Source organism: Mesitornis unicolor, unplaced genomic scaffold (assembly GCF_000695765.1).
Source record: "Mesitornis unicolor isolate BGI_N332 unplaced genomic scaffold, ASM69576v1 scaffold14948, whole genome shotgun sequence".
Taxonomy (NCBI): Eukaryota; Metazoa; Chordata; class Aves; order Mesitornithiformes; family Mesitornithidae; genus Mesitornis; species Mesitornis unicolor.
In genome coordinates, this window is record NW_010203964.1 from 58,528 (window position 1) to 75,418 (window position 16,891).

At 39.9% G+C, this 16,891-nt stretch overlaps 1 protein-coding gene across 1 annotated transcript in view; it reads left to right on the forward strand.

The window, feature by feature from the left end:
* LOC104545712 (opsin-5-like) overlaps window positions 1-15,177 on the forward strand; it is a 28,661-nt gene extending 13,484 nt beyond the window's left edge. Inside the window, exons 3-6 of the mRNA XM_010190915.1 lie at window positions 8,513-8,612; window positions 10,766-10,870; window positions 13,857-14,080; window positions 14,737-15,177. Of these exons, the coding sequence (XP_010189217.1) occupies window positions 8,513-8,612; window positions 10,766-10,870; window positions 13,857-14,080; window positions 14,737-15,177 (870 nt within the window). The remainder of the gene's footprint in view (window positions 1-8,512; window positions 8,613-10,765; window positions 10,871-13,856; window positions 14,081-14,736) is intronic.
* Window positions 15,178-16,891: the final 1,714 nt, after the last annotated feature.

A 16,891-nucleotide genomic window follows, 5' to 3' on the forward strand; every position in this document is an offset into this window, starting at 1 on the left:
GCAGTTGCCCAGTGTGAGTACCCTACTCACCACAGCGCTCTTGCTCCTAAAACCCAGACAAATCTGCAAGCTGTTCATCTTCACCCCAGCAACATCTGTCAAGGTGGATAAAAGTTTGCTCCCACTCAGCCTCCCTCTCAGCTGGCTGAGGTTTCCATCCAAAGACTGAGCTAGCTCAACCTTCCTTGGTGTAAAAAAATCTGTAATATCACTGTATATCCTAGTGTTCAGGCATGTAGCTCTAAGATTGAGGCTGGGACAGAAGAAAACAGATTATTTTTTTTTTCTCAAACTGTAATAGAACAAGAATGTGGTCTGATGTCTGCTTAGTCAAAAACTGTTTGGCTGTCTACTAATAAGATGTTAAAAGCAATTAAACCAAATGTGAAAAGAGAGTGAAAAATAGTTACTGAGTATCCTAGCACAGTACGGTGGTGCAATACTGGGATTTTACTTATATATAGTTTATCATTCCTGACATTTCAGTAAGATGAAAATAACCCAAAGTCAAATCATGGAACTGGCACTAAGAGCATTAACAGATAAAACAGGTGTTAAAGGTGCTAAAGAAAAGCTGTGTAACATTAGCTCTGTATTCAGCTCACCTTAACATGCTGATTCACTGTGAAAGGTAGGATGTGAGGACTGAGCCATAAAGCAAATAAAAAAAGAAAAGTGTGCCCTTTACTTTGCCTGTGCTCTACTACACAAATCTTTCTCTCCCAGAGGGATGTTTTTCTGAGAGATTTAAATAACTCAAATATAATGAACACTAGAATGTACACTCATTCTTGTTTCTTTGAATAACTGAGATTTGAATACTTAAAAAAAAAAAGTTGCAGAGGTATTGTTTTCCCTATTTCTCTGTTTCTGGTCCACCTTGATATAGTCTGAACAGTAAGCACATTGCAGTTAAAGAGGTAAAAGGAACTCATGTAGACACCTGTGAGCTAAATTTTGATGAGAAAAATACTTCATCTGCAGGGAACCAGGGAAAAACTGTGCCTTTGCACAAACAGAATCATTAGCAACACAGAAAGCCATTTCAGTGTAACTAATGTGACTGCAGGCAAGTTACGCCAGTTTTCATTAGCCATGAATTCTCCCCCATTTTCCTGCAAATTATTATTTCTGCAGCCAATTGCAACAAAGTAGGGAAGTTATGTATTTGGTGAATGCTCAAATTCTCTGTTTCCTTGTTTAACAAGTCTGACGTAGCCCCTCCCATGCCACCCAAGCACTGCATCAAACCATGTGCTGCTGCCTGGCAAGGGCATGCAGTGTCTGACAGTGCTCCTACAGGACCAGGAATTTCCAAAGCCTGGATTTTGATTCCTGCACTAGCTTTTCCTCTCAGAAGGCTTTGAACCATCTTTTTCTTCTTTCTTTATGAGGAAAATAGTAGCCTTGCTTATTGTTCTGTGCTAAGAAATTAGATGTCTTCTCTCAAAAAATGCTGTCCAGACTTTCATGATTCAAGATCTTCTCACCACAGGGCTGAACAATTCTTGTTCTTCTGGCTGCTGCTCCCTGTGTGCCACATCCTCTCACTGACTTGTAAGCAAAATCTCATATGAAACTTAAAAATCATTCTGATTAACATCTGTGAGTATCTTAAATAGTCCTGCCTCACATTTGCTCATCTTTTATTTCATGAATATATATTCAATTCCACACTGCCAGTGTGTAGAAAGCAGTTCAGGTCCTGACCCTGATATGAATCAATGACAAGATGCCAGTTGCTCGCATTGGGCTGTCTGTGACACGACATCCAGTATTTCCACACCACTGTCTCAGCAGAAGGGATGAAGTTGCACCTGGTGGCCTTACAGATAGCTCTTCAAGGCCAAGAATAATCGGTCTTCTACACTTCCTTCCAGGGTCTCCCTAGGCTACTGGGACTCCTTGGTAATGTGCGGGACTCACCTGTTAGGAGCTGTCAGTTCCAGCTTAGCACACACTGTTGTGATATGAAGACCCTTACAGTCCATACTTATTTTAGGATTATAAGCATTTCTTGGGATAAAGCAGTTATCTTCTTTTTCTCTGGTTATTTTAGTACAGAATCCAGAGAGGCCAAGGGTATCAACCTAAGTGGAGATCTTGCAGCCATGCAGGTTTTTCAGGCTTTCAGGGATGTGGCATGTTCTTGTCTTGGCCACTTAATGGCTGAGCTGGTACCACCTCTAACCTGCTTTGCCTTGTGCCTAAGAGCTTTAAGAGCAGAAGAACAACTCTACTGGTGGGCATTCAGCCAGCAGTCAGAGATGACCTTATGTTAACCTGGTGGTGGCTGCGTAAGCAGATTCCTTCTCACTGGGAAACAGCAGATTTGATTGTACTTTGGAGAATGCGCAGGGTCATTTGTAATCTCTGGGTTGTCCTGGCAGAGCCTATGAACAGTCTGTGGGACACCTTTTTCCCCTGAGAGATGTGTAAGCCTACAGAAACATTTACCATGATATTCTAACAAGGCAAAGCTGATACTTCTTTGCTTTGAAAACAAAAGAGTGACTTTAATCTGATGTTAATGGATCTCAGTCTGGGGGGTGGGATCACCAGAGGCCACAAAGGCAAGCCTTGCTTTCTGTGGAAGTCCAAGGACGAGACAGGTGACTCATGAGGATGTTTTATTCTTTAATCTGTCTGTGTATTTGTTTATATTAATGGTGTTGCTAGTAATAAATAGATAGGCTCTGACTTAACATCACTGAATGAAGAGGAGTTCTGGCTTAGGCCCACAGAAAAGAGTTTTACCCAGTGTAGCACAGATGCTCCCAGAGGGCAATCTCTTCTTAATTCCCTTGCACAGTAATTCACAAAAAGGCAACAGCAATACAGCATTAAACCTGAAGATGGGAATTTTTCCACTGTATCTGAACCATTGGGTGCTATGAGCTACAGGCTTGGTTGCTTCCTCTCTGTTGATTCATGATGGGTGGATGGGAGAGACATGAAACCAGACATGGTCCCACGGCACCAACCCAGAGCTAGGTGCTCCCAAGCATGTTGAGATGGAGTTCTTGCAGTAAGATTATAACCTCATAAGGCTCTGTAAGGAAATTCTGAAAGAAATTTCTGTCTATTTGTTAAACAAAGTGCACTTGGTAGGGTTGTTGCATTCAAAACCATGCTTAATAGGGGCAGGTACACTGTGTATAAATTGTGACCTGAGAAGGCTACAAATCTAATAGCTAAAAGTCAGCCCAAAGTAAGTATACATTGAATCTAATTTAATTAACCCAGTAAATAAACCTATGATAGCTACAAGCAAACAACTAGACTTATTCTGGATTCCCTAACATTACCAAAGCCAAAACCTGACCTGCATATATTCATAGCTGGCACTAACTGTACATTTAGCTATATAGCATAGTTAGTGTAATTATATACCTGTACATGCAATTGTATAGCCTAAATATTGCAACCGTATTTTCCTATGTTTCAAATATATACTGTGAAGAGAAAGGTTTAATCACCTGGTAAGTGCAAAATACTGGGCATCTGATGTTTGCACTTAATGGTTATAAATACCTAATCCCGTAGCATATCAGTTCTCATTGCCCATTAGTAAATGAAGTGCTGCTTGTGTCAGAGACCTAGAATGGCTTGGGTTAATGTAATCACCTCTGAGCAGGGCTACCGTTGAAGCCTACTGAGACATTTTAAAAGGCAGAATGCAACTGTAGCATAGCCATATGGCATATGCAAAAGAAGCTGTGGAAATTGTGGTGAATTATAAGTCTCTTTCAACTTCCTGTATTGTAGTAAACCTTAAAGAAACAGTATGAGTGCTTTAGGAACACTATGCATTGAGTGTTTTAAGTAGTCTCTTGTGAAGACTGATTTTGATTACAAACCCTGGTGCTTCCTCCATTTGACAGGAGAGTTACTATAAGCATAAATAATCCAGTTGACACATTATTGATATATGGGAGGTATGGGAGAATTATGAGAATTGTTAGACATGGGTAGAGTATTTTCTCTGCAAACTTTACTTACTGCAAACTTTAAGAACCTGTTAAATTTTAAAACGTGGTCTGTTCAAAGGTCCCTACAATTGTTTCTCCAACTGTATTTCTTAAAGATCAGTTAGATGCATTTTTGTCTCTTGAGGTTGAAGAATGTTTATTATAATTATCTACTTACCTTATGATCTTGGAATATTCTGATCTGTATTCAAAAATATTCTGAGAGAGTTTGTTGAGAGAACTTAAAAATATGTAATAGAAAAATAATCCCTGTTAAAAGTCTATCTTTTTCTTTATATATTCATTATCTCATTTAATAGAACAGAGAGACAGGGCATTGTGGTTCTGAAGGGAAGCAAATGCACTTCAGGAAATTGCAACAGTTTCACCAGTTGGCCAGAGGAGGGAGCAATGCAGCCTTTCTAGCTGGTGAGATCAATGTTTCAGCCTAAACTGAAATGTAATAGCTATTTTGGCTATCTGCTTTTGTGCCATTAAACCTTGATTAATCCAATAACAAGAACAATAGGCTATATTTTACTCTGTCTACTTCAAATGAAGACAGCCCTTATTAATTCAGTAGGGATGCATAAGTATTAAAGGTAGTAAAAAATGGGGCACACCCAAGCTCATAGCTAAAAATTTGATAGTGCACTGGGAATTCCTGACTCTCCCTGTGCTAAAGTAAATCTTAAGAAATGGATTTGCATGCAGTAGGAGCTTTACGTATTGTGGGTTGTAAATAGTACACCAAGAACATCAGTGAGATTTAAAATCAGGCATAAGTACAAAGCTGGCAAAACGCAGGCTTTTCCTCAGTTGTGTCTTAGCTTTCAGGCAACATAAAGATAATGAGCAAGTTCTGTGAGTATCTATATAGCCAGGGGAGTAGTATTGGTATATTACTGAGAGAAAAGCTTTTAAAACTGTTAATGTTCTCCTGGTTTTTAATGGGTAAAAAGGAAAGCTGGTGGATCAAAATTACCATACAATTAACTTCATGTTTATGTCAAAATTCATTATTGCCTATTAATAATGATGCAATTTGATCATAATTAATAATAGGAAGAACAAAATTGCATTACACAGAAATGGAGGAAATGTTATGACCCTGGAAGGAAGAAGCTGGCTGGGGGGGTAGGACAAAAGAAAAGGATAATCAGAACTGGAGAAGGGGGAGGGCAACAATCTTCCAACGTAATTAACTGCTATATAATAGTATTCTAGTATTTCCTTGGATATCATTCCATATGTCTTCAAACATGCAGAAAACTGATAATAATGAGTATCTTTGTTCTTTACCTATATTAATATCTCTGTCTATAGGAATCAGGACTATGCTAAAGCAGTTTTTCTGTTGCTAACTGCTTTGTGTTCCAAGCAGGCGTTTTGGTTGCTACCTACAGTGAGTGCTGTCAGTTCAGGAGTGGGAAAAACAGTATAGATCTTTCTTCCATATCCAGGAAGGTGTATGATTAAAGTAGGTTGGCTACAGCTAGAACAAGATCCCTCTTTCTTCTGAAGATGTATGTGTAATTGACACCAGCATAAAAGTATTGCAGAATCAAAAGACTTGCTGGAAAATGGCATATGCACAGTGAGGCTCAAGAGGTCACTCATCACTGATGGAAGTTTGGCAAGGACAATACTGGTTTGAGGATCCTGCTCCCAAAGGAGCCCTAACCCTGTTGGATGTTCCCTTGTGTTTTAATGTTCCAGATGCAGTGGCCTCTGTATGGGCTGTTCTGCAGCTTGAGAGCCATCTCATTTACCTTCTTTATTCATTTCATCCCAGCACCCTTGTCATCCCCAGAGCTCCTTCTCCTCCTTGGCATTTCATCCTGTTCTTAAACTGCACAGCCTGTGGCTAGGACAGGAGGAATCAGCACAGCCGCCCCTGGGAGGCTGCTGCCACTTTAGCCGCTTTCTAGCCATATCACAGAATCACAGAATCACAGAATCACAGAACGTTAGGGATTGGAAGGGACCTCAAAAGATCATCTAGTCCAATCCCCCTGCCGGAGCAGGAACACCTAGATGGGGTTACACAGGAAGGTGTCCAGGCGGGTTTTGAATGTCTCCAGAGAAGGAGACTCCACAACCTCTCTGGGCAGCCTGTTCCAGGGCTCTGTCACCCTCACTGAGAAGAAGTTTCTTCTCAAATTTAAGTGGAACCTCCTGTGTTCCAGCTTGTGCCCATTACCCCTTGTCCTATCATTGTTTGTCACCGAGAAGAGCCTGGCTCCATCCTCGTGACACTCGCCCTTTAAATATTTATAAACATGAATGAGGTCTCCCCTCAGTCTCCTCTTCTGCAAACTAAAGAGACCCAGCTCCCTCAGCCGCTCCTCATAAGGGAGATGCTCCACTCCCTTGATCATCTTTGTAGCCCTACGCTGGACTCTCTCCAGCAGTTCCCTGTCCTTCTTGAACTGAGGGGCCCAGAACTGGACACAATATTCCAGATGCGGTCTCACCAGGGCAGAGTAGAGGGGGAGGGCCCTGGGCAAGTCTCTGATGATAGCCCCCACACTAGCAGAAGTAACAGTATTCTGATCTGCTGAAATGCTGTTATGAAATAGTACAAAAATGAGACATGGTGTTGATGATGGCTTGGTCCTATGAACTGTATTGATTTAAGTAAAACTGCATTTTTTAGCAAGCCACCACTCCAAAGAAAACTTTGGTATTTTCTTTCTTATGGTGACAGAGTTTCATCTTAAATGGTAAAGCGCAAGACTGTATTTTTAGACCCACTTTTCCATCCTTGTCAGTGTGCTTAAGGGCTGTTTGAACTGATCACTTATAATTGTCTCTCTTTTGTCTGATGGCAGAGAAGGAGAGTGGGGAGAATAATGGTCACGTCTGCAGGTGAAAAAAAATACACCAATGTGTTTCGTAAAAACCCAAATAGTTTTGGCTAAGAAGATATGATACACACTAAGAAGCTTGTCCTACTACTTCAGTATTCAATCTCACAGCTCTTTAGACTTAATTTCAAAGTGTTTACTTGCATCGTTGCTGAAATACTGCTTCCTTTCTAATCTAATAACTAAGGGATTTGCTTAAGCTTATGCAGACAGGTTTCTCAGTAGTCCTTGGCCTTGCTGGGTTCCTCATCTATGCAGCATTGTTAGAGCAAATGGAGAAGTGGCAGCTGTTTGCATCAGTGAGGCTAATGAAATGCAGAGCACATTTGCATATCCAAGTGTTTCACCAATCTCCACAGCAGGCCATATTCAGCAGGTATTCTAGCAAGTAGTTGAGACATCCAGAGAAGTCTGTTTTCTGGTGTAAATGTGGTTGCATTTATACACCAAGCATGATCTGATTGTAAGCAGAGCACAGGATGTAGATTGTTGCAGTAGCAAGTCTTGCATGCATTTAAAATGTGGTGGGTCTGTAAAAGTTGGCATTTAGAAGTGTATAGAGTCAATATAAGGGCATTGGTAGCAAGAAAAACCACCAGTGAAAGAAATTATGAAGCAGCCCTTTCCTAACCCTTCACCCAATTTAATTTATACAATCTGCCATGGCCTCAGCTTTAAGCCTGGATTAAAGCCCCAGATTCAGTGCTGGGATAAACTGAATTCCACGGGAGTTGTGCCCATTCACACAAAGGCAGAGTTTGTTCCCGTAGAATAATGATGTGCCTTCCCGCCAATAATTTTACCATTTGAATGCCAAGTTACAGTGTAGAGACACTTGCTTAATATTCCTGCTTCACTCGGTGTAAAACTGGCACCTCCAAGAGCTCCTCTGCTCTGGCCAGCTTGGTATATCAGTGCAGGCTTTCAAAAAAAGGACTGCCTTCAGCATTTTGCCTGGACCATTTCCCAGGCATATAGTGCTCCCTAGCAGATGGCTGCATCCATCTCCACCACAATCAGCAGCAACTTCCTTCCCATACCCATAAGCGAAGCTCACAGAGTTGTAACCATTCCGTGCGTACCTGCTGAGGCACTGACATGGGTGGAAGCCTACGCAGCCATGGTGGAGAGGTGGAGAGGGTCAGGACTTAATGAATAGCAGTAGCACCAACACTGAGACTCAATCTATTGGAATGATTTTGCTTCAGATGGGTTTATTTAATTGTTTTAAAAGCTTTTCTGATTTGGCCAAGTCCATTACCTCCTCTGTTCTTCCCTCTTTGGCCTAAATTTCATGGGTTCAGGTTGTGTGTTTGTTCTGCCTATGTGAGGCAGCTGCCTCCAGTACATTTTTTGCCTGTTCAGGGCTTTTCTTCTTTTCAGTTCAGCCTTTTTCTCCTTCATTTGGCAAGTCATTTTGGGGAAGTATAGATGTAAAGGTATGTTTGCTTGTTTATTTTACATACATGACAGAGCACTTATATAATTTTTGAACATTTACTTGCTCGTTGATCCTATAGATGTTAACTGCACCTGTCATTTTATAATTTCCCTGGTTTCTAGAAAGCTTTTGAGAGCATTAACATGAAAATGGCAGGAGCAATCCCCATGGCTCTTTTCCCCTTCAGGTCTCTGCAGTAAAAGAACATCCTGCACTGCTTTGTTTTTCAGATTGATGGCTTCCTGACACTTCTCTTTGGCCTGGCTAGCATTAACACCCTTACAGTAATCAGTGTGACTCGCTATATCAAAGGCTGCCATCCTGAGAGAGGTAAGGAATAAAGACAGGTCTAGTTCTGCTTTCATTGAACCTGTTGTAAATCTGTATTTCTTTCAGCCATGGGCTATATCAAATACAAATTAGATGTATTTGAAACCAGAACGTAATATAATAATTTAAATTATAAACATGCTTGCTTAGAACCCATCAGGGTTAACCCCAAGAGCCAAATTATTACTGGTACACTTTGGTTACCATGGGTTAAATTCACCCTTGTGCCAAAGATACTAAGGTCATGTAAGCCTCTGTATTCTTCAAAATGCAACATAAATGACTCCTAAGTTATGTGTACATTGTGTGGATCTCACTGTAAGCAATGAATTTCATCTTCTATGAGATGATGTTTGGGAAGTTACCAGTCATTTACAGGATCCTCAGTTCGGAAGGTTGCCCTGCATACAAATATTTTCACTCTTCAGAACATTTTTCCAGGGTCTGTTCACAGCAGGCATCACAGACTGGTTTAGATGGCACTGGGAACATTCAGTCTGCACACCCTGCCTCCAGCTTTTGTAGCATTGCACTGCCAGTCATCCCCACGTGCCTTTCCAGCCTCCTCTCGGTAGGCAGTTTCATACCATGGGAGGTGAAAATTACTCCCACCATCCCCAAAACTGACCATGACCAGACTCTGCCTAGATGGTCCCTGTCTCCCTATCTCCCAGGTCTGCAAAACATCATCACCACAGCCTCACACCCACACTTCGTCCTTCTCTGTTGCCCTGTTGATCTGCAACCTGAGTATCTCAAACAACCACCATTCATTACTCTCTTCAATGCTAGAAAGCTTTTACCAAGCACTCTGTTTTTTGGGCTTTTTTCTATTTTAATTTATTTATTAACCTGTGGTAGAAATGCATCCATAAAGGCATATGAGTGTCCCACTGTACAAATCTGGTCTGAAACCCTTCATGTGTGTCCTGCTCCATGAAGCCCTCATCAGCCAGCCTATATAAACATACCACCATCTATCTCTTTCCGTTTATGCCTCTTTACATCACCACACGCTCCATTTCACAGAATCAGTAGAAACTTTTCCTTACCATTGATCCTGGACCTCCTGCCTGCTGAGCACTTTGACTTCCACTGCAAGCCATATGTAATCTCCATTCTTTATACCTACACCTTCCATAAATTCTCCCTAGTCTTCCTTTCACCCATTCTTAGGTAATGTGTAATCAATTTTCATGTCTTTGTTATGACTGGATTGCACCATATTTCAGGCAGGAACCTCTTAACGTCCACAGGTAAAGCATGCATAAGTACACTGGATGCATCCTATGAGTTTTTCACTCTAAGAGCATGAGTAGTATTAGCTGTGAAAAGAACTTCTGCAGGGAGGTCTTTTATCCACAGGAAGTTCTTCTGCAATTTGTTGTAATTATAGACTTGTTGAATTTAATTTTCAACACAAACTGCTGTTGGAGCTGCTAGAATTTGGCTGTGATGTATTCTATATCTTACATTCATTGTCACATGAAATCATATTTAAAATCCTTGTTTCTCTCTTGCAAAGCTGTATCACATGTTCGTCTGAGGGTGTGCATAATTTATGTTTGCCTCTTGAGGAAATCTGAGCAAGTACCCAGTAAAACTTTACAGAAATGTTGAGGAACAGAGATTGGTGGATACATAAATATTTCCCACATAAATGAAAAAATAACCACAATGTATGGTAACAGCAAGACAGATTAAATAATTTGTATTGAGTGGCTAATGTAGTTTGAGCATCTATTGTATTTTCCCCTTTTTAACATGGAAAATTTTGAAGTGAATGAGAAAATGCTCTGAATTTAAATTTTACATAGAAACAAACATAAGATTAGATTTATAAGATAAGTCTAACATAAAACTGTGTCCTGCTTTTACAAAATTACAAAACATAAGTCTAATGTAGAATTTGCTAATTCTGCAGTGTTTGACAAACACATTATCTCCTGATTAAAAGCTGTTCACAAGTGGTCTTGAACATGAGCCTGACAGATGCTTTCAAATTTAAGCTCTTCTTATGAATATGTATTTTTTGTCTTAATATTTTTAATAGCTTTATTTTCCTTATTAACTGTTGGCACAGGAGTGCATTTAGATTTAATACATATTTGCCTTTCTAGATATTGTTTTCTGACTAAACTATACCATTACAGGTCACTGCATCAGCAACAGCAGTATGACAGTGGCTCTGGTTCTCATTTGGGTAGCAGCCTTCTTCTGGTCAGCAGCTCCATTACTCGGCTGGGGCAGTTATACAGGTAACAGGTATCTTTCAGTTGTGCTTATTTGGCACCTCTCCACTTAACTGAACAAAGACACTTACCTTTCTTTCTTGCTGTTTATGTTAAATCAGATCGATTATCAGTGGAACTGAGAAAATAATTCATGGTGCATGACATATGCGCAGCGTTGCCTGCTTTGGTATCAGCTATAAAGAGGGGTTTTTTTAAGATATCACAGGAAAGATCTGGACCAAGTGCACATTGCCTATGAAAAAAGAGAGGCCAGAAATATTTGGCATGGTTAAGCAATGAGATAAAGGAAACTATTAAAAGACATCCTTCAAAAAACTGTCAGGATTGGGAAGCTAGAAAAGAACACAAGTTCCAGCAAGTTAAACTTGAAACTATAGTAAGATAGGCCAGAAAGATTTGGAGAAACAGTTTGTTGAAAATATGAAAACTAACAGCAGCAGAAGAAAAATATGTCAGAAAGTCTGTCAGTCCAAGAAGTGATTAGTGTGCAAGATAGCAAAAAAGTAGAGGGGGGGAAATAAGGAAAGATTTTGAATAGAGAACACTGCAGTAATTCAATGGCCAAAGGATGTTTTCACACAGGAAAATTTCTTCATGGGGAAAAGCTGGAGAAATTGTCTCAAATTAAGTCTCTAAAAATTCAACAAAACAAATCTTCTGGAACAAATGTTAATGATACAGGAATCATAAAAACTGAAATCTGTGACTGAAATTGTCCAGCAGTTTTCTGCTTGGACCCTGTAAACAACTGCATCCTTTGAGAAGTCACAAAATCTATGAAGACTTATTAAAGCAGTTATGTGAATATGTCCTCTTACTTATTAAATACATAAGCTTTAAGATATTTTTGGATCCTTGAAGTATGAGTGTGAGATCCATTTCTATGACTGATTAAATCTGTACTTCCTAAACCAACGTATTACCAGGCTATTAGGCTCAATGGATCTTTTGTTTGAGGCAAAACCAAACTGTTCATTAGACTGCTCTAAAATTATGTCAAGTTTTTGCATTCTAGATATGTCATAAACTTGAGGGGTTTGGACTGGTCATTTTCTTTGCATATGCTGGAGATCTGTGTGTTCTTCTTACAGTAATCTTATTAGCTCTTCATTTGTAGAAGGATTTCTGATATCCCTTTTTGGCCTTAAACTGGAGCCAGGGACTTCTTGGGCATCATATTCAACTTCCCCCATGGATCCTGTTTGTACTTTGGATCCAAATCCTTGACAGTGGTCTTCAAGACCACTTCTAGGAGCACTTTTCCCTATTGAGAATCACAGCAGTTTCAGCCTCCTGGGATATCTGACTCTAAACACATTTCCATTGAGGGCACCTGTGGAGATGTGGGAGCCCAGCAATGGCAGGTCCGGCAGCGGGGCAGGCAGTGGGTGTTACCAGGTCACAGCGCATTATACCTGGCTGTCTCAGACCTCTCACTTCTACACAGCTGCTGCAGGGATCCCCAGGACCCCACTGATTTTTGGAAATGCTACCTGCCAGTGTCCCTGCAGAGGGAGGAAACAGAGCTCTGAATTCTGACTTGCAGGATTTTCTTTTCTTGTCATCTGGAGTTTGCTTTCATTTTTCAGTCGAAAGTTTTCACAAACCAGAAACCTGGAATTAAGTCAGATTTTATGGTTATCTTTTTGTATCTTGAGGTCTACTGATGAAAAAGGCAAAGGAGACAAAAGTCTATGAAAAAAGAGAACTGAACACATCCAGACAGCAACACCTAGAGCTTTTGGTGATAAAAATACCGAGCTCTTTTTGATGAGAATCATAAAAGAGATTTTAATCTTTTATTCCTTTAATTGAGGAGTAAATTAATCACCTGTGAGGAATTAAGGGGGGTTTTTAATTGGGTTTTTTTTGTTTGTTTGTTTGTTGTTGGGTTGGTTTTTTTCCAGAATTATCACTGGATGCCAGGGAGAAATCTGTTGCTAAATCATGCAGGCTTCACCTGTATTGTATCTCCAAGACTTGTTAATACTTGACTTACGTAATTTTTGTTCATGCTTCAATTATTTGTAATTCAGTTTGTTGCCATAGCTCTCAGAAAAAACCCAGCTTTTTCCACTTAAAAAGAAAAATCAACAATTCACATTCTATAGAAAATCTCTAATGCTATTGAACTCAAGTTTTTTACCAGGACACGTTTGCAGACACAACTCAGAATCTAAAGAAGCCAAGAGTTTTTCATTAAAGCGTTTAAGCAGAGACTGCACCTTATTCCCACTGCCATTCCCTTAAGTACCTGATCAGCTTGTGTCCTGCAAATCCTCTAGTTGCAGATCCTGCAATCTGCCTGACTTCATTTTTAAAAGCCTGCAGCTCCTCTGTAGTTGCAGATCTGCATGGTTCTCATTCAGTAAGAGGTCTCATAGCTTTCTAAGTGTGCATATGTTTCATCTTCCCACAATCTTTATCATTAGCTCTATCAATTTGTTTTCATGACTCTTACTATAGTAAAAATTTCAGTACTTTTTTGTTTCTATTAAAAAAACAACAAACCAAAACTCAGTGTTTTTATTTCCTACTTTGTTATTTGTCAAAAGTATTTCCTACTTTTTACATCTGGCATATTGTCTCTTTTCAAGTGTTTGTTACAGTGCTCATCTTAAGAAGCTACTATGTAGAAGACTATGACAAATGAGAGTAGATAACACTCAAGAATAGCAATGAATTATTGCCATTTTTTTCTAATAAAGTAAGACAATTTTCTATACTGAAACAACAGTTTGTGCATTATAGATTTACACTGGAAATCTGAATAGGACAGAATGATAATACACATTAAAACTTACTGCGATCTAGTAAGTACCAGTAAGTACTTCTACTAGGAAGTTATGTCACAGCTCATTAAATCAGAAAGATCAATCCATTCTTAGGGCTTAAAAGAAGAAAAATGCAGCATTTGAACTGATAAATTCATTGCTTAAAAGCAGATGAACATTCTAAAAATGCTAACCAAGTTATTTTTGCTTTCCAGATCGCATGTATGGCACATGTGAGATAGACTGGGCAAAAGCCAACTTCTCTACAATCTACAAGTCCTACATTGTCTCCATTTTTATCTGCTGTTTTTTCCTACCTGTCACAGTCATGGTCTTCTCGTATGTGTCAATTATCAATACTGTCAAGCTCAGCCATGCATTAACAGGACTGGGAGATCCCACAGACAGACAGAGAAGAATGGAGCGGGATGTCACCAGGGTGAGTTTGAGTTTCATGTTAGGTGGGATTTACCTCAATAAAATCTGTTTTTCCAAATATTGTTCCCAACTAGAACAGAAGAGAACAAACCAAATCAGTCGCATTTCATTTCTCTATAACCTCTAGTGACAGAGCCTGAACTCAGTGAAGAATGTGAAGTTTGTTTTAAATTCCTACCCTGTCAGTTGGCTAATATTGGTGCTCCATCCCATGTGAAAAACAATCTAAATGTAATTGGAATGAGTTATACAGCACCAGAACAAAAATTTGGGTTGGCATATGCTCTTTTCTTTCAGAAGTTACATTACTTCTGAGCATACACAGAAGTTACAGTGGAGCTTTCAATTTTCTTGCCATAGACTTAAATCTACCCAAAACTTTCTGGATTCATATAAACACACAGGCAACTGTAGTTTTTTTCATTTCATTAGATAAGGCATTGCCACCATGCCAAAATTCGATATAGAGCTTCTAGGACTGCCTGACTACATCAAAGCTAATCTTTTGCTTGCCTGTATTCTCCTATGAGTCATACCCTCAGGGCAATCTGACCATTCCCCTTCCAGCCAAGTGTCCAAGCTACTATTCCCAGTGTATTTCTTCCCTCATGTAGTCTTCCAGAGTAGATTTAAGACTATTCTTCTTCTGTCTTTTAGGTTTCTATTGTCATTTGCACAGCCTTCATTATTGCATGGTCACCATATGCTGTCATCTCTATATGGTCTGCCTATGGTCACCCTGTGCCCAACCTTACCAGCATCCTGGCCAGCTTGTTTGCTAAGTCTGCTAGCTTCTACAATCCCATTATCTACTTTGGAATGAGCTCCAAATTTCGGAGGGACATATGCATCTTGTTCCGTTGTGCCAAGGAAGTCAAGGACCCTGTGAAGCTCAAACGTTTCAAAAACCTCAAGCAAAAGCAACAAGAGCCCTCTCAAAAAGAAGAGAAGTATGCAGGAGAAATGCACCCCGCACCAAGCCCTGATTCTGGGGTGGGAAGTCCAACTAACACCCCACCTCCAGCAAACAGAGAAGTGTATTTTGGTATTCTCGATACACCATCTAATAACCCTGACATTGAATGTGATAGACTGTAAGTTTTGCAGCCACTTAACACATGCACCCACTTTGTGTTCAGGAAGACCCTCTTCAGATGAGCGCTTGAGTGATTTCCTAATTCCCAATCCATCTGTTTCTTGCTATAGCGCTGATGACTATACAACTCAAGCAAATCAGATGGTAAAGTGATATTTTCCTTCTATGTAGGTACAAAACACTATGAAGCATATTACAGTGTAGGCAAAACACTCAGTGCCAGAAAAAATTGATTTTCGCACGCATGCAGGAAGACTGACTTGTGAAGACCAAGCATTAGCTAGCAAAAATAACTAATATGTTCCTATCCAAATTTTATTAATTAGGAGGTTATATTTCCAAACATGTTCTTTGCTCCTCAACAGTCCCAGCCATAGAGGGTCGCTTTAGCTCTGTGGTGATGTTTCTCCCAGGCTGCAGGAGAAGATGGGCCTTGCTAAGATGGCTGCAGAGCTTCTGCACTGAGGCAGGCCCACCACCGGGCTCCCAGGCCCTCTGTGTGTGTGGGTGTGTGTCTGGTCCCCTGTGCCTGACTCTGTGTGCATCTATGCAAGTGCTAGGAGTTGTAGATCATGGCATTTTCCAGTCACTGTAATCTGAACATGGCTTCATACTTTTTCTCGTTGGTCTGTGGACCTTCCCTGACCGAGTGAGCAGGGCCTGGCTGTAGTGTTTGGATTCAGGAATGCTGGCCTTTAATTTTACTGATCTGTCTCCAAACTGGTTGTTTTTCTACCTGGCTATTAAGGTGCAGCAAGAAATGTTGTACAGCAATGAAACCAAAAATGACACTAAGGTTTTAAGAGTACTGATGAAGTGTGGCATCAGAGCTATTTACAAAATGTCATCCAACACTTCACTGCTGCTTCTAAAGAAAGTTTTTGTACCTGCCTATGGGTAAAAAATGACTTTTAGGTAAACATAAATAAGTAGCAATTAAGGATAGTGATTTAAATAGTGAAGCTGTAGGCTTAAATCAGCAGCAAGACTATCAGATATGATAATATCCAATTATGCCACCAAATTTATTTTACAGACTCAAAGTGGGGAGGTATATCTTCATAATTCCCCATCTTGGAAATCAGATGCATACTCAGAGACTTCTGTAAAAGTATCTCTGTAGTAGTCGAGGAAATTGTGGGTTCATTTAGTGTCATCTGCTAGTTAAACAAGAGGGGGGTGGTGGGAGGAAGAAGAAAAAACCTCCAATAACACTGGTTGCTAACCTCACTGCTATTTATGACTTTTTGGAATATCACTGTCCGGGTGTGCTGAAATGTAGTTGTTTTGCAAAAGTATGCTTTTCCAAATGTGTTTCTTGGGAAAGTTACAAAGAGAGCCTGCCTTCATTTCCCCATTACTCTATTTGTTTTGAGAAAATCACCTGTGTTTTGAAGTTAAAAACAAATAAACATTGTAAGCAACACTGGGGAACTGTGTTTTCTTTCATGGCCACAGATCTGAACTACAAGACTATTCATTTTTGTGGAAAATTTTGAGATATGGGTGCTATTTAATTACTATAAATAATTAAAAGCAAATAAGTGAACAGTTTGCCTGCAGATAAAAGCACATGCTGTAGCTGCAGAAATAGATTAAGTAATTTAAGGAAAAATCCTGTCACAGCTGGATAAAGCCATGCTGCACAAGCCAAAGCTAGTGCACAGTTTTGAAAGCTTCAAGGTCTAGCACAAAATCCACCTTGGTAATCCTGCT